The following is a 21,616-nucleotide window of genomic DNA, read 5'->3' on the forward strand; positions in this document are numbered from 1 at the left end:
TTCATGACAATTTTTTTTACAAAATTGCAGCACCAGGTCTTAACCTGTCAAATGGCACCTTGTCAGAAATGACTTATTTGAATATGCATAACATTTAAGCAGCTCCTTAGGCACTAAAAGCTTGTTTTTCTCTGACTAATCATTGCACCAAATATATTGGCAATGTTGGCCAGTTTGACAGCTGTCTAACCCTCAATGTTAAGAAGTATATAATTTAAAATAAGGGAGGTCGAAGAGGCACCAGTCAACATACAGACATTTCTCTTACATCATATTAATTATGTTTCACCTTAAAATTAAAAACTGTTCAAAAACAAAGCATAATGACAAAAATCTTTGAGTCATATTGATCCTGTGTAGAACTGTGGCCTCATGATAACTAGGGACAAGAGCAGGACTTGCAATTGGAATAAAAGGAATCCCTAGGTAGTATTATCTATACACAATGTTAGAAATTATCTCCAAAATTGTGTCACTTGCAATCTAAAATGGATGGGAAGAAGAATAGCAATTTCCAGATTTTTTTCTCACTCTTGAGAAACAGGCTATTGAGCTCATCAGCAACGCATGGAGGCTTGGGAGATCTAGGGCTATGTTTCTCTAAAGCCTGATAAATCACTCTACCTTCCACATTGCCCCTTTCATTAATTCTCTTCACGTGTCATCTCTTGCTGGCTTTGCCACTTGGCCCCTCACGTTTGTCAAAACACACTTTGTTTCTGTTTTCCATATGCATGGATATTGGTGGATAAATCAAATGTAGTTACTGTCTTGGTAGCACCTGTGCCCATACGCTTCGAGTTTTGGGTTTCGTCTTACTTTTCACATTTGTGCCAAGGAATAGGCAGGATTGACTGGGGATGTAGCTTCGGAGCTGTCATTACCCTCTGTCTCCTCTTTGTCCTTCTTGACCGTGTACTGTCCGATGAAGGAGCCGTCCTCACCGAAACGAGAATTACCATCCCCATCGCCATAGATGACTATGCTGTCATCGCTCTCCTCCTGTTTCACTGTCCCGTCCACTGAAGACTGACTGCCTTGAGGCTTCTTGCTGTCTTCATTATCACTGAATCAGTATGAAAAAAAGGATCGATGTTAATAATGGAAAAGGACCTCCCAGTCTCCCGCCTTCCCATCTTGCCCAAATGTCACACAATGTGCACTTCAGCAATTTAGCGTTAGAACTTTTTCCCAAATCGACCCGCTCAGTGATGCGACTGGAGCAGGTGGGACTTGAATCCAGGCCTCCTGGCTCAGAGGAAGGAGCATTACCACTGATCCCTTAACCCTTACCAAAGAATATGACATGGTATTTGTTAAGTGGATCTACATGTGATACACATTGGGCTTTCCTCAACAGTCACCTTTATTGACCAGCTTAGTTCCATAATCCAGCCCTGACTTTTACAATGAAACCAGTATTAGTCTGGTAAACCAGCGCATGGAATAGCATGCACAACTCAAAGCCAAACATTCCAAAAATACTTCATAAATAACAGGTCTCCTTACCTTTCTAGAGATCTGTGTTTCCCATTAGTGGAATACGTAAGGCACAAAAAGGATGATGGAGGCGTGGACAAGGCAAACAGAACAAAAAAAGAGATTGATTAGTACTTCAGTATTTAACCCCCGGAATCCATTTTACACTCACTTCCTTCTTTTAGAGCTTCAAGAACTGAAGGATTCCCGGAGTTTGAGAAACAACAAATGATTGGTGGCCGTTGATCACAATCCTGATTTAGGAAAAGTAGAAGTCCGCTCTAATTCTAATTCAGATTTAATCCTAATTCTAAACATAAAACACTCAGCCCTAGTCCCAGTTAGAAGAGTTTAGATTTCCACTGCAAATAGGACAGAAATTGATTTTGCTTCAATTTGACCCCAAAGTATTACAGCCCTCAACTTTTCCCATTCTTGAAACCAGAATCTCAAACATTGAACTGCTTTCCAAACCCTTGCTCTAATCACATCCCCTTACAAATCCAGTTCAATCAGGCAATTAAAATAAAAAACCAAGACAGAAATGTCTGCAATACATAATGACAAATCAACATTCTCAGAACAAATCATAAGCTAAATTTTACACCAATGCAGATTTAAGAAAGTACTTCGAAGTCAAATCCATCGCTACAGAACCTCAGAGACAACAAGGTGCAGGGCTGGATGAACACAGCAGGCCAAGCAGCATCATAGGAGCAGAGAGGCTGACGTTTCGGGCCTAGACCCTTCATCAGAAAAGGGGGAGGGGAAGGGGGTTCTGAAATAAATAGGGAGAGAGTGGGAGGCGGATAGAAGATGGATAGAGGAGAGGATAGGTGGAGAGGAAACAGACAGGTTGAAGAGGCGGGGATGGAGCCAGTAAAGGTGAGTGTAGGTAGGGAGTTAGGGAGGGGATAGGTCACCTCGCCTCTATCCATCTTCTATCCGCCTCCCACTCTCTCCCTATTTATTTCAGAACCCCCTTCCCCTCCCCCATTTCTGATGAAGGGTCTAGGCCCGAAACGTCAGCCTTTCTGCTCCTATGATGCTGCTTGGCCTGCTGTGTTCATCCAGCCCTGCACCTTGTTGTCTCGGATTCTCCAGCACCTGCAGTTCCTACTATGTCTGCTACAGAACCTCAGCCATTTTGAGCTGTTCATCTAGACTGACAGGAACACAGGAACAGGAGGAGGCCATTCAGCGTATTGATTCAGCAACATCAACGACCCAACTCCATAGCTTTACCGAATTTACTTTTGATGAACAAAAATTGATTCATCTCAGATTTATAATTAACAAGTTTCCATTGGCAGAAGAGAATTCCAAACTTCCACCACCCTTTGCATGAAGAAATGATGATTAATAACCATACTGAAAGATCAGGCCCTAATCTTTGGTTATGCTCGCTAGTTCTTGACTCCCCAGACTGCAAAAATAATTTATTTTCCCCAAAATATTCCCATGATATTCATTTAACATCCTTAAAATCTTTAGCAGATATGATGAATAGACCTTCAATTGATAGGAAACCTTCCCTCTGGCACCAAAACCATGGTTTTCGTAAATCTTAGTTCCTAACCATCAGCATGTACACTGGCACCCCCAAAGGTTTCCATGCAAGAAGGTCAAATGCTCTATTTCTGACTCTACGAACGAATCCAAATCAGTTAATGTTAAGAAAAATGTAAATGAGTTTGGATTTCTTTTGCAAATCAATCATCTTATTGCACAAGATGGTAGATTCTCATTGCCATTTTAATTCTAGATGCACTTCAACATAAGTTAAACCATTACACTGAGATCTGGGCTCCTCTTTGCGTACATAAGCCAACACCTGAATGGGAATACATACATCATTTGACTTGCTCCAAGCTTCTGAACGAAAAGCTAGAATTTATTTTTATTAAAGACACAGTGAGCACCTCTAGTTTTGACCATTTTCTAATTTGGTTTCTCCAGCCCAAAAATTCAGTCCAGAAATCCAAACCAATTACATCATCTTAACTCGGCATTTTCAATGTATAACATGCTTTTATATCATTGCATTGGAAAACAGAGGGTTGCTTCATGCATGGGTACTTATGAACAGAAAATGGTCAATGATTTGGAACGATCAGGAGCTAAACAGAATGTGAACGATGTGATAAAACTCTCTGGGACAACCACGAGGCGCCTAGCATCTAGAAACTAGGTGGTGTTTGTCCTTAATGGGCACCCAGACCACAGCGTTAATTTGGCCCAGATCAGTTTAGTCTGTGATCATTGCCATGGAGACTGCACATGCTTCAATGCTTAGGTAGTGCTATGACCATTATCTCCTGAAATCCAAGATCAAGAATGGAATATTATGTGGGGAGCGATTGATTAGGGAAGGACTTCATTTGTTGACAATCCCTCTTTGTGAATGGGTTTTACCAGGATACATTTGCTGATCTCTCACCATTTATGCTTGTGCAATGTCCCGCTGAGTACTTTATTCAAACAGTTTAGAATTATTTATTTAAAATAGATTTCTTCCTTATTAAAAACAGCATAGCCACTCTGAAATGTAGGGCCACATGATAGAGATCCATCCAAGCTACAAATGGGTAATAAACTGCCAGTTCTCTCTCCATCAACTCCCTTCCACCTCACACCAAGTCTACTTTTAGTAATAATTTGGAATTAGGAACATTGCTACTTACATGTCAAGATTTCATCCTTAATTTAAGGATGAATGGACAATCACCCCAAATAAGAAAATATAGCTTTTCCCTAAGGTCAGAGCACTTAGTATTATGATTAATTTGCTACACCAGGTACTGTTAAATCTTCTCTTCTATACTTTGATATCTTTCAGGAGTCACCTACAATGTACAAATCCCAACTTGAGAGTCTTTATAAAATGACTGTCAATAAAATTCCCATGCCAATACATTACATTGAACATTCTTTTAACCCTCACAGAGGAACAGCAGGCCATTCAGCCCCTCAAATCTGTTTAACTGTTCAATTGGATCATGGGATATTTTAATCTTAAGTCCATCTGCCCACCTTCATCCCCCAATCCTTTACAACCTTACATACTGCTCTGACAATCTCAGTGTTGAAATTATCAATTGACTCCTAGCCTCAATGGTTTTCCAAGGGAGAAGAGTCTAGATATATCACTGCCTTTGAGAGAAAAGTCTTTCCTGGCCTAGCTCTTATTTTAGGGTTAGCCTCACTTGCTCTTATGTCCTTCACCAGCAGAAATAGTTTCTTTCGAGCTACCTCATCAACTACTTTGATAATCTCGAACACTTCAATTGGATCACTCTTTAATCTTTCATACTGAAAGGATTGTGTTTTTTGTCTATGTCATCCTGTTATCATAACTTAATAATTATTAATTATTTAATCCGCAGTATCATTCTGGAAATGCACACTGTCCAGGAGATTTCCTTGCCAATACTTTAACCTGTTAATGCTGTGTGGGCATTGCCTGGTACAGCTGGCATGGGAAATGACCGGTGCAACATTTAGCCACAGAGTTGACAAATTGAGACTTGAAAGGAGAAATCTTGGGATCTTCCTGTGTGGACCTTGAGACCCATAAACTAGAAAAAAAATGGTTTTATTCATCTTCCACCTCAGCAAAGAGAGACCTTTCCCCTGCTTTGCATCAGTGGACGTTCCCTGGTTGAAAGCAATTCGCTGACAGGGTATTCCTGCCGCTGTCTGTAGCTATGTGGTTGGGTGCTGTAAGTAATACCATTTCTTTCAAACCCCCCAACATCCTGACCTCACTCAATTCATTCTCGAGATGTGGACATCATGGGTAGGGATAGTATTTTGTGGCCCATCCCTCACCGGCCTTTGGTAAGCTGGTGGTGAGTTGCCTTCTTGATTTGCTGCTGTGTGGTCAAGGGATGGCTGCAATGTGATTAGGCACAGAATTGCAAACATCTGTCTCGATGATCATGAAGGAATGGCTGACTGATATCCTAGTCAAGAGGGGATGATACTTCAGAACAAAATCTGGAGGCAGTGGTGCTTTCACAGGGAGTTTGGGAGAAACAGAAACATGTGTACACACAGTCAAAATTAGAGAGATATTCACTGTGTAGAACTTAGTTATGATAGGCAATTTGTTAGAATAGTAAGGCTGGTGCCTGAAAACTGTGGTGAGCCCCAGAATTAGGGTTTTCAATGGGCTATAGAGCCTGTTTCATCAACTATTACAATTCAAATGGGATCATGTTGATGCTAGCTAGTTATTCCATTCTGTTGTAATAGACACCATTTAACTTTGAGCACCTTCAAATTCTTTGATCTCCTTCCCCTTTCTCACTGTGCAATTTCAAAATTCCGTCTTTTGCATTTGAAGTAAATCAGGACAAATGTTATATGTGCGTCCCCGTTATTTATAAATGAAAGTGCTTCATAATTGACCACTACCCACACAATATCTCGTGTGTAAGTTATGAAAAAAACCTTTGGTTTGGAATTCATGAGCAGGAAAGGTAACTGGCTTGTATAATTCTGAAGTTCACAGTAATACCTCTTGTCCAGCCTGGGTCTAGGGAGCGATGAATAAAGAAACATAAAGGCATTGGTGAGTGTTAACATGCACTGAGACACCTTTACAACAGAACAAGATCGGGACGATAAACAAGAAATTACAAGTGCCTGGACATGGAACACAGTAGACAGAGTGGAATGGAAATGGGAACTGGATGGAAATTGAGGTCTCACCATTCCTTTCTGTGGTGGTAGTGGGGAGGGGGATTGTGAGCGGAGCAACAGAAATCAAATGGGTTTTGAGTTTAACATCACAATCGCCCCCCACCCAAACACAGTCCAACCTCTGCCAGAAAGTCCATCAGTAAATGAACAGAGTGAACCAGGAACAGTCCAACCTCACCTGTTGATTTATGTTGAGTCACACACTGATCTCAGTTGGGATATAATTGGGATTGGTCGTGACAGTCCCAGATTTGATAGGAAGAGTAGAAAAGGAATGTATCAGTTTTTGACTTCACTTCCAATTGTTGTATCAGGAGCTGTGTTTGGGTCAGTTCTGTGAGAATATGTGTTTCTGGGGGCATTTTGAAAGATTAGACATTGAGAATTAAGTGGCTCTCAGCTTCTCTTTAAAACTACTGCCTTGCAGAAATAAACACTTAGCTTTGAACTGTCCTTTGATGTGTGATGGGTGCAGATTCAAAATGGCCTTGTTATTGCAAAAACTGATTGTTCTTTTCTTCCTTGCTGATATAAATAGTCTGTCTACTGTCATATCTCTCACCTCTTTCTACACCCATGTGTTTGCACAAACTCTTGTAAGTTGGAAATACAGTCAACTATAATTCCCTTTTACTATTTTCAAACATGAAGTTTTGTTAGGTATAAAACAAAAATAGAAAATGCTGGAGAAACAGAGTTAGCGTTTTGAGTACAATATGACTTCTTCAGAACCTTCCATTTTGTCTCTCCACAGATGCTGCCAGACCTGCTGAGTTTCTCCAGCATTTTCTCTTTTTAGTTCAGATTCCCAGAATCCACAGTAGTTTTCTTTTATTATAAGCATTGTTAAGTAATGGTTTAATATTAAGATTGCTTGCCTGAAGGTTTAGCACTTAAGATTTATTCCTCATCTGGTCAAATTAGAAAAAAGTCTTTTAACATCTAGGTGTTATTATATTAGAACTCTTGTTGTCCTGAAGATTCTGGGTGGTGTCTTTAACTATAAAAACAGAAAACAAATTTGTGCAGAAAACAAAGCATCTACTCAGACTGAAATAATCAGGGAAGGAAGACCCAAGGCTGTGCCTGAACACAGAACTTGCTGCACCTATTACTTTCTATTAAATTGATGTTTTTCACGTGCCAACATTTATTGCTCATCCCTAATTAATCTCCAACTAAGTTTGACAAAATCAACAGAAACGCTGAAAGTTTCTTTGGGATTATCAGAAAGAGTTTCTGTACATATCTGCTCAACATTAGCTGGACAGTCAGTTCTGAGTTTATCTAGAGGGATGAATGTATGAGAACAAGTCCAGTGACTGATAACCGGTTTGAGTGAGCTGGGAGGTTGCTGGAGGAGGATGGTGTGATGGTGAGAACAACATGAGATTTGGGATGTGGTTAAGGTTACATCGTAGCCTAGTCTCCAACATAAACCAGGACTAATAAACAGGGAGGATGAAGGGACAATTGGCTTTTTTGGTGGCAACAGGGCAGGACAAGGCAAGAGGGAGAAGCATGACTGTAAAATAAGGCTTAAGATGGCAAGGCACAATGGGCTCCTTCTGTGCAGTATGCTGCTTTAACTTTATGATGATCCCAGTGCTGTGGGTCAAACAGCACAGATTATGGAATATAATGTGGAAAAATATGAAGTTATGCATTTTGGCAGGAAGAACAAAAGAGCTGAATATTATTTAAATGGAAAAAATTGCAGGAAGCCACAGCACAGAGGGATCTGGAGGTCATTATGTATGAATCATAAAAAGCTAGCATCTACATCCAACAGGAGGGGCTCTTGTGGTGCAGTGATAGTGTCCTTACCTCTAGGCCAGGAGACCTGGATTCAATTCCTACCTGCTCCAGAGATGTGTTATAAACTGTCTGAATGGGTTGGTTAAAAATAAGTCTACAGGTTCAGCGGATAATAGGGAAGGCAAGTGGACTTTTGGCTTTTATGTCAAAGGGAATGGAGTGCAAGAATAGTGAGGTCCTGCTAAAATGATACAAGACATTTGACCTCACTTAGAATTCTGTGAACAATTTTGGTTGCTTTATTTAAAAAAAAACCGTCACTGGAGGTGGTCCAGAGAAGGTTCACCAGGCTGATATGGGTGTGGAGGGTGTATTTTACTTGGATTGGTTGAATAGATTGGGCCTGTACTCATTGGTGTTTAGGAGAATGAGAGGCAACCTTATTGAAACTTATAAGATTCTCAGGGGACTTGACAGGGTAGATGCTGAAAGGTTGTTTCTCCTTGTGGGAGGGTCTAGGACCAGAAGGCATCACCTCAGAGTAAAGAGTTATTTAAGACAGAGATGAGCAGGAATTTCTTTTCCAGAGGGCAGTGAATCTGTGGAATTCTTTACCACAGAGGGCTGTCGAGGCTGGGTAATTAAGTATATTGAATGCTGAGATAGACAGATTTTTAACGTGTATGGGAATTGAAGATTATGGGGTAAAAGGCAGGAAAGTGGAGTTATGGATTAGCAGATCAGCCATGATCTCAATGAACAGTGGAACTGGACCTGATGGACCAAATGGCCTACTTCTGCTTCTACTTCTTTATGGTCCTATAGACTTATTAACTTTTAGCATGTGAGGCAAGAATGGTCTGGGCCCTTTAAATTTATACACTAGAATCAGTGAGTAAAGAGAGCTGAATGTTTGAATGCCTCTTAAACAGATGAACACTGACACTGTTAGTGCTTTATATTTTATGGATATTTTTTAACTATCTAATTGCACCTCGTGTTAATGTCCTGCCTTCATTTCTGATAAACTTTAGTTCAGACCATCTGAATATTTTGTGAGGTACTTTGCAGTACCACGCAAAGCTCAGGTACATTCTGGTTAAGTTGCAGACACTTGAAGTCACTGCTGCTAACAAACCCTGCTGTTCTGATTTCGAATATATCCCTCACTAAGATGACAGTGTTACCTGGACTGATGATCCAATCTTTGTGGGTGGGCCATTGACCAAGATTGAACAAACTCACTTCACAGTTGGTCAGTGAATGTGGTCTGCAGTACTTTTCCTCCTACCCCTTCTCCCTGCCAACGTGTGGAAATATTGACTTTTCTGCAGGATGATGTGGAGTTTTGGGGTCGAGATGATACACATGTGAGCATAATGTCTGCAGCTTCTGACGTTTCACATTTCCTGTATGGTCCTTTACCTCAGGCAGATCTTAAAGTATGTTTTTGATGAGTTCCAATGCTTTGAGACACAGGGAGAAGGGCTGAGCTTATAGGGACATTCTAGGAGAGCAGATAGAACCCAATTCTTGGATTTGGCGGATTGAGTTATCATGGACCCCTATGGAATAAGTTCAAGGATCAGTGGCCATTGGTGAGGTGTGTCCCTCCGGGGGAGGGAGGAGAAGGAGCACAGTGTGGAGTGGGGTCTCAATTCTAACAAAGAAATGTCAATTAGATAAAAGCAATAACCTACAGGTATCCGTTGTCGTCTTGCGAGGGCCTGTTTTCTTCTGTAGTCTTAACTGAAAGGAGGAGAGGAAAACAAAAGGTGTAAATATGTTAAGAACAGCAAAGAGAAGGCAGAACCTGCACTTTGATAGCATCTTTTTACAATTGCAGGACATCGCAAAGCACTTTAGAACCAAGGAAGGACTTTTAAAATGTAGACCTTGTTCTAATGTTGGAAACACGTGGCAGCCAATTTACGCCCGGCAAGCTCCCACAAACTGTGATGTGACAGTGACCAGGGAATCTGTTTTTTTTTGTGATGTTTGTCCAAGAGGTAAGTATTGGCAAAGACACCAGGGAGGTCTCACCAGTTTCTCTTCAGTTGCCGCAAATGGAATCTTTTAGATTCACAGCAGCAGCACGTTCCTGTGAGAATGAAGGATAGATATGGCAAGATATGTGAACCTTGGATGACCAGGGATATTATGACCTTGGTCAGAAAGAGAAAAGAAGAATACGTAAGGTCTAGGAGGATAGGAATTGACAAAGCCCTTGAAATATATAAGGAAAGTAGGAAAGAACTTTAACAAGGAATTAGAAGGGCTAAAAGGGGTCATGAAAAGTCATTAGCAAGCAGGATGAAGGAAAATCCCAAATGATTATTATACAAAAAAAGAAGCAACAGGATAGCTAGGGAAAGGGTTGGCCCACTCAAGGACAAAGGAGGGAATCTATGTGTGGAGCCAGAAGAGGTAGGTGAGGTCCTAAATGAACACTTTGTGTCAGTATTCACCAAAGAGAAGGAATTGGTGGAGGATGATCTCAGAGAAGGGAATGTCGAATTTCTAAGCCAAGTTGCTGTTGAAAAAGAAGAAGTATTGTGCATCTTAAAAAGTATTAAGGTGGATAAGCCCCTGGGTCCTGATGGGATCTATCCCAGAATATTGAGGGAAGCAGAAGAACAAATTGCTGGAGCATTGACAGACATCTTTGTATCCTCTTTGGCCACAGGTGAGTTCCCGGAGGACTGGAGAATAGCCAATGTTTTCCCATTGTTTAAGAAGGAAAACAGGGATAATCCAGAAAATTACAGGTCTGTGAGTCTCATGTCGGTGGTAGGGAAATTATTTGAAAAGATTCTCAGGGACAAGATCTATATGCATTTAGAAGCAAATGGGCTTATTAGCAATAGACAGCATGGTTTTGTGTGGGAGAGGTCGTGCCTCACTAACTTGATCGAGCTTTTTGAGAAGGCGATGAAGATGGTTGATGATGGAAAAGCAATTGATGTTGTCTACATGGACTTCAGTAAAGCCTTTGACAAGGTGCCTCATGGCAGACTGGTACAAAAGGTAAATTTATGTGATATCAGGAGTGAGCTGGCAAGATGGATATGGAACTGGTTTAGTCATAGGAGACAGAGGGTAGCAGTGGAAGGATGCTTTTCGGAATGGAGGGCTGTGACTAGTAGTGTTCTACAGGGATCAGTGTTGGGACCTCTGCTGTTTGTGATCTACATAAATGATTTGGAGGAAAATGTAGCTGGTTTAATTAGTAAGTTTGTGGATGATACAAAGATTGGTGGATTTGCGGATAGTGAGGAGGATTGTCAGAGGATACAGCAGGATATAGATCAGGTGGAAATGTGGGCAGAAAAATGGCAGATGGAGTTTAATCCAGACAAATGTGAGGTGATGGATTTTGGAAGATCAAGTCAGGTGGAAATTATGCAGTTAATGGCAAAACACTTAGGAGTATTGATATGCAGAGGGATCTGGGTGTGCAGGTCCACAGATCACTGAAGGTAGCAGTGCAGGTAGATAAGGTAGTAAAAATGGCCTATGGCATACTTGCTTTTATTTGAAGGGGCACTGGGTATAAGGATAGAGAGTTATGCTGCAGCTTTATCGAACTTAGTTAGGCCACACTTGGAATATTGCCGACAGTTCTGGTCACCATACTACCAGAAGGATGTGGATGCTTTGGAGAGGGTACAGAAAACTTTTACCAGGATGTTGCCTGGTATGGGGGATTTTAGCGATGAAGAAAGGTTGGATAGAATTTTGGGTTTGTTTTCACTGGAATGCAGGAGGTTGAGGAGCGATCTAGTAGAAGTTTATAAGATTGTGAATGGCATGGATAGAGTGGAAAGTATGAGGCTTTTTCCCCGGGTGGAGGGGTCAATTACTAGGAGACACAGGTTCAAGGTGCAGGAGGGAGAAAGTTTAAAAGAGTTGTGCGAGGCAAGTTTTTCACACCGAGGGTGGTGAATGCCTGGAACGTGCTGCCAGAGGAGGTGGTGGAAGCAGACACGATAGCAGCACTCAAGAAGCACCTGGACAAATACATGGATAGGAAGGGAATAGAGGGATACGGTTCACATAAGTGAAGGCAGTTTTAGTATGGAAGGGCAAAATGTGGCGGCGCAGGCTTGGAGGGCTGAAGGGCCTGTTCCTGTGCTGTACTGTTCTTTGTTCACTGGAGGCAGCAGAGTCTTCATTGAGAACAGGACACCTCCAACATGGCATCTCACCCTCATGTCCCTGGCTTGGGATTGGAAATGAGTACCACTAACTGAACCACAGGTTAACACTCACAATAAAGGTGGGAGAAAAGAAGGGGGATAAAATTACTTCCCTGACATACATTTCTATCACCATCACACCCAGCCCACCCAAACATGACCACAACCCCCCCACATGTTCAGCTGGGCAAAAGTCAGGCAGAGCACACCCGATGTGGGCTATCCCTGACCCAGTAGAAGGTCACCTGAATATCAGGTACCATGGTCACAAGCCCAGACAAGACTGTTTCAATATGGAGGCCATCTATTTAGGACGGAAATGAGGAGACATTTCTTCACCCAGAGAGGGGTTAGCCTGTGGAATTCATTACCACACGAAGTAGTTGATGCCAAAACATTGAATGTATTCAAGAGGCGACTAGATACAGCACTTGGGGCAAATGGGATGAAAGGCTATGGGGAGAAAGCAGGATTAGGCTATTGAGTTGGATGATCAGCCATGATCGTGGAGAATGGTGGAGCAGGCTCGAAGGGCCGAATGGCCTTCTCCTGCTCCTATCTTCTTATGTTGCTATGTTTCCCTGTGAGGGCTTGAGTCCAAAGTCATTCCTGGAATGTTCTGCTGGCTTTGACAGTTTCATCCAACTGTCTCTCCTCCTGAAAAGAGAACAGATAGTTGGACATCCCCATCTCCAATGCTCCCACCTTTTGGAATTCTCCATACCAGAGTGCTGGAGTGCCCAATCTGAGAGCTTTGCTTGGATACTAAGGGATTAGAGAAAAAGTGTGGGAAAAGTGAAGATAGATAATCAGCCATCATCTTATTGAACAGCGGAGCAGGCTTGAGGGGCCGAATGGCTAAATCCTGGTTCTATTTTCTTATGTTCAGCCTCTGTACTTCATTCCCATGGATAGACTGAGCAAATTGGGCTGTTCTTCCTGAAGAAGAAGAGATTTGACAGAGGTGTGCTCGTAAAAGGTGTACTCAGAATAAAGAGGGAGAAGCTATTTCCATTTGGTCATTATTACAATACAGTTGCAATTCTCCCTTTTGGATTATTGCTTTGGAGATTGTCCTTTGGTGTGTTCTTAGATTCTAAGTTCCTATATTTAATACTTGAGTATTGCTGAGAAAACAGATACATTACCGAAGCTTTTCATCATGGACTAAGGCCAAATGCAAAAATGCCAAATTTCAAACAATCACATCAACTTACACAACAGGAGAAAATTGGTTGACTCTAATTGGTTGCAGTGTTGCTACAAAGAAAGTAGCTCCATGGCAATATGTCCGCCAATCAGAGTCAGCTTACCAACCATCAATGTACCTATTCCTTTGTGGTATAAATTGTTGTGATCAAATGAAACATGGCACTTGCATTTGTCCAGATGAAGAGAAGGTGAAAAGTTTCAGCAACATGTCTCTCTTCAGCAAGATTAAATGTGAAAGTGCTTTTTCTTTCATGATGGAGATGGTGATCCTGCTGAGTGTGGGCCCCCAGTCAGGGGAAAGAAGGGCAGCATTGTGTTCGAGCACTTTTCCTACTCCTTCCCCATCTGGAACAAGCAGGTGTTATCCTGAATAGGCCGACTCAGTCACAGGTGCCACTGCTCAGAAACACCACTGTCCCAACACAGATGTCCAATGACCATTTATTGCCTGTGGGCAGATTCTTGTCAAGAGCTTCCCAGCTTCACAGCCCTGATTCTGTTACCAATTCTCCATCAGACTGACCAAATGGACCCTGGACGAAGTCCACACTTGACTTTGTTTAACATCGGGGTCCTTCATTGTCCGCATGGTCTTGACTTGTTGCTGGCCAGATTTCGGTCACATGTCCAAATATGATGACGATGATGTGACCCTCATAACCTTCTTCCACCCTCAGAGCCATTGAGATGGACAGTCTTCCTTTGACTTTTCTGCTGTCAAGGAATTTTTGGACCGCGCTGTGTCTGGCATGGCACCCTCTCTCCCTGAAGTACCAGGGACGTGGGGGTTGCTTGAGGGATTGCTGTACTACAAAACCACATCATATGGTCAATCCATGAAGGGACAATGATGGCATGGAGGGGGAATCAGAGAGTACTGGTATAAGGTTATCAACAGAAGTAATAATAACATGAAGAAAATATTTTTTTACTGCAACACTGGTGTCGTTAGGCTCTGGAATGCAGTGCCTGAGAGTGTGGTGCTGTGTTGTGGGGGAGGGGGTGGGTTGCATTCAGTTAGCTCAGTCAGCTGGATAGCTGGTTTGCAATGCAGTGTGGTGGCAACAACATGGGTTCAATTCTCACACCTGCTGAGGTTACATGAAGGTCCCACTTTCTCAACCTCTCCCCTCAACTAAGGCATGGGTGGCCCTCAAGTTAAACCACCACCAGTCATCTCTCTCCAGTGGGAGAGAGCAGCCCTGTAGCCTGTGGTCCTTTGTGGCTGTGATGACTTTAGGTCAAGGTCGGTTCAATCTTGGCTTCTGAAGAAGGTACCCAGATAATTATTTGAAGATAAAAGACTGTTCAGGAAAAGAAAGTAGAGGGGTGGCAGTAGCTGAGCTGCAAAATTGAGAGCTGGTATGAACAGAGTGGGCTGAATGGCCTCCTTCTGTGCAGTAACATTTAATGATTCCACACATTTGCAGGTTGCACACTCTCTAATGATGTAGAGGACTGGAGGCCTCAGTGAATGAGATAAACAATGCAAGATGTTACTCCTCATTCCCGTCCCTTTGAAACCCATGGTCACATGCCTGACATTACAAATGCCTGTGCCTAGCACTCACCTCATGCAGGTGTTGGAAGTAACCATAAAACCATTCAGGTTGACGACCTTATGGCAAGGATCAAACCCTGAATTTTGCATTCAGATGTAAGTGTAATCTGAGTGCAAAATCATTAACTACCCCTCTCATTACTCCTCCAAATTCTCTACCGAGTTCCACACCAAACCTTTCGAATTTGACTGCATCCATCTCTTTAGTTTTCAAATCGTTGACACTTTCTTCACCAAATTCGACCTGAAGAGGCTGAGTCTATGTCGTGTGGGACTATGGTCACTCCTCGGTTAGCGCAGAGAATGTGGGCTCGGGTTTCTGAGCGGGCTCACTAGTCATTGGCCATCGATGGAAGGGGTGCGATGAGACGTCCCATTGGCTTCCCAATCTTCCCCTCCCCTTGTATCCACTCCCACACCACCCACCCCCAACCTGCACAAGGTTATGCCAGGGAGGTGAGGGCATTAAGTCTGTGTTGGTTTGTCGTCAGGACACGGGAAGATATTGTTGAAGGGGTGTTGTCACTGGGAGTAGCAAACAACGATCCCAGGATGATGCTCCTAAGTCCCTGTGTTCAAATAATACCTGATAGAATTTAAATTCAATTAAGAAGCCTGGAATAAAAAGCTGGTGGTCAGCGATGGTGACCATGGCAACTGTTATTTATTGCCATAAAAAAACCTGTCTGGTTCGTTAATGTCCTTAAGGGAAGGAAATCTGCTATCCTTACCTGGTCTGGCCTACATGTGACTTACAGCAACATATTTGACTCTTAACTGTCCTTTGCCGATGGCCTTGAGCCTTAATCTGTTCCAGGGCAATAATGGATAAGCAACTCAGCACCTACACACGTCCCGTTAAAAAATACTTTGAAATGATAGGAGGCTTAAAACTTTGCAGTTTAACCTGAATCCTGACACTAACCCGAACCCTGACCCTAAACTTAACCCTGACTCTAACCCTAACCCTACACTGGGGCCAGTCTGAATGGGAGAGTGATTCCCTTCCGACTGGGAATCCCAGGCCCTCTTCAACTGGGGCCACCACATCCTGTTTAACTGGGACCACCACACCCTCTCCCACTGGGACCACCATACCCTCTCCCATTGGGACCACCACATCCTCTCCCAATGGGACCACCACACCCTCTCCCAATGGGACCACTACATCCTCACCTACTGGGACCACTACATCCTCGCCTACTGGGACCACCACACCCTCTCCCACTAGGACAACCACACCCTCTCCCATTGGGACCACCACACCCTCTCCCACTGGGACCACCACATCCTCTTTAACTGGCACCACCACACCCTCTCCCACTGGGACCACCACACCCTCTCCCATTGGGACCACCACATCCTCTCCCACTGGGACCACCACATCCTCTTTAACTGGGACCACCACACCCTCTCCCACTGGGACCACCACACCCGCTCCCAATGGGACCACCACATCCTCTCCCAATGGGACCACCACACCCTCTTCCAATGGGAACACTACATCCTCTGCTACTGGGACCACCACACCCTCTCCCATTGAGACCACCACACCCTCTTCCACTGGGACCACCACACCCTCCCTCACTGGAAACACACCCTCTCCCACTGGGAACACCAGATCCTCTCTCACAGGAAACAGCAGGGCCTCTCTCTCTGGGAATCCCAGGGCCTCTGGTGCAGGTCCACCCTCCGTTTCACATGGGGCTCTCTTACCTGGGTATTTGCCTCCTCTGCTCCTCTTTATGAAGCACACAATCAGCAGAATCAGCACCAGGAGCGCCACAGCGCACATCAGGCCAATGAACCAGCCCTGTGTTGCGATGTCCACATGACTATTAGTGAAAGCTGCAAGAAAGTAATATCAGGACATAGTTATATTGGAAAACCTGCTTCAACCACATGGGCTGACCTCACCTGAGAAACAACACCAGCCCAACGTGCAGTTATATCTGTCACTCAAAGCTTTTTGCATGTTTTGATGAAGTTTGAAAGAGTTGCAAAATCATGTTTGCTAAAATTCAACTTCTACCTAAATATTCCTTTTATTTTCTTAAATGTCACTCTTTCATAGTCTGCCCCTCCCTAATTAATCCCGATCTCTTACAATCCAGTCAGCTGCTTCCACACTGTGGTTTGTAGCTGGCTGTTGGACATGTTGGGAGTTTGGGTGGAGGGTTCGTCCTGAAACTTGCCTGCATTATTTTTGGAGTGGAAGCACTGGACCTTTGTTCATACATTTCCCCTGCTGAGGTGGAGATGAGGAATTTGCTCCAGCAATTTTCCTCCCATAATGTCCTCCACGATTTACATTGTACCCCATTGCCCAGAGGGAGCATTGCCAATACCATAAGGTCCTCAAAAAGATTAGGTCCTCCAGTGTCGTGAAACCCTCTAACAACATGAGGTTGTCCAGTGGAATGAGGTCCTCCAGAACCATACGGTCCGAGATCAAACAGGTCCTCCAATACAATGAGGATCTCCAATACCATGGAGTCCTCCAGCACCACGAGATCTACCAAGACAGTGTAGCATCTCAAGCAGTGGCCTGTTTGAGATCAGCTTACTACGTAGAGACACAGAGCTTGCGTGTGAGTCCCTTGATTTATATAACTCTGTCAACATTTGCTTTATCAACTGGAACATCAGGAGAACTTAATAGTTCAACAATTACCACATTTATTCTGAATTCACAAGAGAATTGTAACAATGAATAGGTCAACACTGGCAGTGCTAGGACTAACTAAATTCCACTCTAAATATATTATCAACACAAACAATCTGCCACACAACAGCCAATCTGTTATAACAAGGTGTAGAGCTGGATGAACACAGCAAGCCAAACAGCATCATAGGAGCAGGAAGGCTGACGTTTCGGGTTAGACCCTTCTAAAGCAAAACACGTTAGACATCAATGAGGAGTATCCCAGCTTTGGAACATGATAGAACCAGGGTTGCCAAACCCCAAGGACTGTCCTGTCCTGGAGGTTCCAGTAACTCCCCCAGACATGGCTGTGTACTTCAATATTCCATAAAAATATAGGGGCATTAACAAATGTGATGACCCTTTTGCAAAGAAAATTCGGTAACTTTGAAAAATATCGGTGATAGGGGTGTCAGGCAGAAATTGTTTGATCTTGCAAACCAGATCAAGTCAGAAAATCATGTGATAAAGCCTCTAGCAGAACATCCAACATGACTGGCAACCCTAGCTGGACAATGGGATTGCGTAGCCCAAACGTGCAGTACACAAACAAGGTATTTGTTTGCAGCAAGAGAGTGGGGTGGGGGTGTCAAATGTAGCGGTCAATGGCCAACACACAGCAATCTGCAGCTCCAGAACCATGTGCACGCACACACACACACACACACACACAAAAACACAGAACATGTGCAATGCATAATCACACAATGCATGCATAATAATATGCATAGTGAACAACCGCCCCATGTGAAGTAGCATTCCAAGTGCAAAAGGTCCAAAGCTAGCTCTGGGGAACACCCTAGATTTTCATTCTTGCAATTAGAGAGCAGCAGCAAAATTCATCAGGAACTAAGTCACTGCAAGAAATGTTTCTTGCAAAGTAGCATTTACTTCAGGATCTGGTACATAATAATGTAGCCACACCCCACACCAGTTTGGCTGTTAGAAAGTGTCAAGTATTCGCTACCGGTGTGGAATAAGGACGGCATCACCTCAGTCGAAATCAGGTGATCAGTGCTGAGGAGAGAGACATGTTGCTGAAGCTCTGCATTTTGCACTCATTGGGACAAATGCCAAGTTTCAAACTGCCTCAGCACTTTATACTACTGGAGCAAAGATTGGCAACTGGGACCAGGAAGGGCAAGGGAATGGAATTCGCTGAGTTGCTCTTACAGAGATCCAGTATTGACTTGATGGGTGCAATAACCTCAGCTTGTGAGGTAATAGCACCATGATTCCAGGCAGGGGGACCTAATCTTTATAGAGAGGATTCCTCCTGAGGTCCAGGATCAACCTGTGCCATCTCGAGCTGGATCTCCCAGTAATCCATCAACTGATGACACAGCCTTGACTGCCAATGCAACTGACGTTCCAGTTACAGAGGCTCAGGTGGGGATCTCAAGCACAAAAATCTGGGTGTCTCTACAGAAACAAAGACCAGGAAAGCCTTTCAGCTCATCTGTGCATCGTTCTGTTGGATCCCATTCATAAGTCCAACAGCTACATGAATGGGCTACGTGCCTAGCTGAACCTCCTACAATGTTGCCATTGCATGGACAGCGACTCTAAGCAGCCCCAATAACATTCAGACGCGGGAGACAGGCAATCTTCTACATTAAAAGAAAACACCAAGAGGCCATGCACAGTCAACTGAGGGCAACAGCATGCAAACTTTGTGGATGAATGGCTGACTCGTCCTGATTCCTATGCTTTGCAGCTCCAGCAGCCAAAAACATTACAGGATGCAGTTGAAGACAGATGTGCAAATACTGACATGCATCTGGAGTTGCACTCCAGCCTCACCTGGGCTGGTCTCAATAGTGCTGGTATCACTGGTGATTGTTGGGAACTGGGTGGAAAACACCCTGACTTTGTACAGCGTGCCAGGTGCTAGACCCAGGAGCCGGACAGCATTCTGACCTGCTTTGACATGTTCTTGCTTCATCGTGCCATTACCTGTGGGGAGCGTATGAAGTAGACAAGAATGTGGGTCAACCTTCTGGAGACAAGCTCAGCAGGCAAGGACGCTACAACCTGACAACTATATCAGTGTCTTGGGTGGCAGTGCCAAGGATCTCAGGTATAATGGGGATAAGAGACAGAGCCGAGCTCCCTTGACTCTGCGCCAATCCAGGGGGGCAACATTCATTGCACCAGTGTAACACACCAGCCAGCTTGAGTGGGGAGTATTTCTGTGCAAACTGGGTTCATGGGGGTGGGTGCTGGTGAAGATTGGAAGGATGAGGAACGGAGATGTTGTTTGCGAGGTCTCCCAACACTCACGTTTTTTTACTCACAATGGAGAGTGTAAACTCATACTCCCATCCCAGTTAGTGCTGAATGAAAAGCAGATGAGCGTGGTGGGCTCTCAGCCAGGGGAGCCTGGAGCGAGGCTGTCTGAAACCATCTTGTGCCACACTCCCTTCCTGTGGTCAGATGTGGGACTGCGGAGACCATCTCTTTCTGTATGGACCACATTGGGGATTTGGGAAGCTGGCAGTCCATGGAAGCCCATGTGAACCAGATACTAGCCCGAATGGTCTTCATGTCCTGACCCCCTCTGTCCAGCTGGTCCTTCTGTGCTGGACACACATGAGAAGAAAGGAGCTGAAATTCCAGCCAAAGGGAAGGCTGTTTTCCTGAGGGAGGAGGGCACAGATTGTAGAAGGTGGGGGAGCACAGTTGCTCCAAGTTCGAACTCCTGACAAGCATACACACGTGTACACTGGGTTTTCTGGTGCAAACGTAATCAATAACTTCAGAGCTCTACAGACACTGTACTCCAGTCCAACGTTTCCCAGTCTCAACCCTTCCTCAGATTTCTATTCCCTTCTCCTCCCAAGAGACCCTTTTCCTCTTCAGTCTCCAGCCCACTCTATTGTAACCCTTGCTCCTAACCTTACCCTTTTCCAACCTCCTACTCCCTTGTAATAATCCTCTCCTGAGTCCATTTCTCCCATCCCCTCCATCGAACTCCTCCCATCCAGTATCTCCCACATTCCTGATCATCCCTTCCTGCCCCTCTCCCTCATCCCGTATCTGCTTTGGTCCTGTTCTCCCTCATAATGTCACCACTCCAGCCGCAGCAACCCTGATCTCTGGAGACACCTCACTCTGCACCGACTCCCCTCCCACCCCACCACCCTCATGGAGGGAGCGCTGCGACTGCGAAGTTCTGAATGAACCTTAAACCGTCTACCCCCACTATCTCAGATGAAGACAATCAATGGAGCAGGAAAAGAAGGGCAAAAACCTCTGGCACCTCTCTGGATGGACAATGTCCATCTTCTGATCCCTGATCTCAGTTACACAATGGCTACCCCGACTGACAGCTATAGGGGCATGTATCAAGTTTTCTGACACAAGTGTTGTTGATACCTTCAGAGCTTCACAGACAAAGCGCTCCACTTCAGCCTGCTCCCTCCCCGTGTCACCCCTTCCCTAGACACTGCTTCTCCTTCTTCCAAAAGTTCCTTTCCCCCTCCAATCTCTTGCCCTCCAGTGTAACCGTAACCTCTATGCTTAACCTTCTGATCCTCTCTTGAGTCTGTCCTATCCCTCCCCTCACCTGATGTGAACTCGACATTATATCGGTGCTTACTGTGAATGTATTCAACGGTAAACATTGCCATTTCCTTCGGGAAGGTGTGACTCCACGTGATATTGATAGAGTCATTGTCTGCTGATGTAATGAGATTCCATATTCTACCGTGAGCTTCCACTAAGTAGGCATCAAAAAGAAAGTTACTGGGAGTCCAGCGAAGATACAACAGGGGATGCAACAATCGTTTGGTCCCCAACACCCTCCCACTTTGAGCATCCTTTCCAATCCAATTCCCCCAGTACGCAGTCACAGCATACTCCGGGACAATCACCACTCGAACAGCAGTGAAGACTGAGATAACAAGGTGTGGGGCTGGATGAACACAGCAGGCCAGGCAGCATCAGAGGAGCAGGAAAGCTGACGTTTCGGGTCTGGACCCTTCTTCAGAAGGA

The 21,616-nt window shown here is 44.2% G+C and overlaps 1 protein-coding gene across 1 annotated transcript in view; it reads right to left on the reverse strand.

Annotated features, from left to right (window-relative positions):
- Positions 1 to 374: 374 nt before the first annotated feature.
- nfasca (neurofascin homolog (chicken) a) overlaps positions 375 to 21,616 on the reverse strand; it is a 126,624-nt gene continuing 105,382 nt past the window's right edge. The window contains exons 27-32 of the mRNA XM_048612000.1: positions 21,222 to 21,341; positions 19,424 to 19,576; positions 16,633 to 16,764; positions 9,645 to 9,693; positions 1,510 to 1,521; positions 375 to 1,066 (exon numbers count right to left, since the gene is read on the reverse strand). Of these exons, the coding sequence (XP_048467957.1) occupies positions 823 to 1,066; positions 1,510 to 1,521; positions 9,645 to 9,693; positions 16,633 to 16,764; positions 19,424 to 19,576; positions 21,222 to 21,341 (710 nt within the window). The 3' untranslated portion in view covers positions 375 to 822. The remainder of the gene's footprint in view (positions 1,067 to 1,509; positions 1,522 to 9,644; positions 9,694 to 16,632; positions 16,765 to 19,423; positions 19,577 to 21,221; positions 21,342 to 21,616) is intronic.

This window comes from Rhincodon typus, chromosome 25, assembly GCF_021869965.1.
Source record: "Rhincodon typus isolate 14 chromosome 25, sRhiTyp1.1, whole genome shotgun sequence".
NCBI lineage: Eukaryota > Metazoa > Chordata > Chondrichthyes > Orectolobiformes > Rhincodontidae > Rhincodon > Rhincodon typus.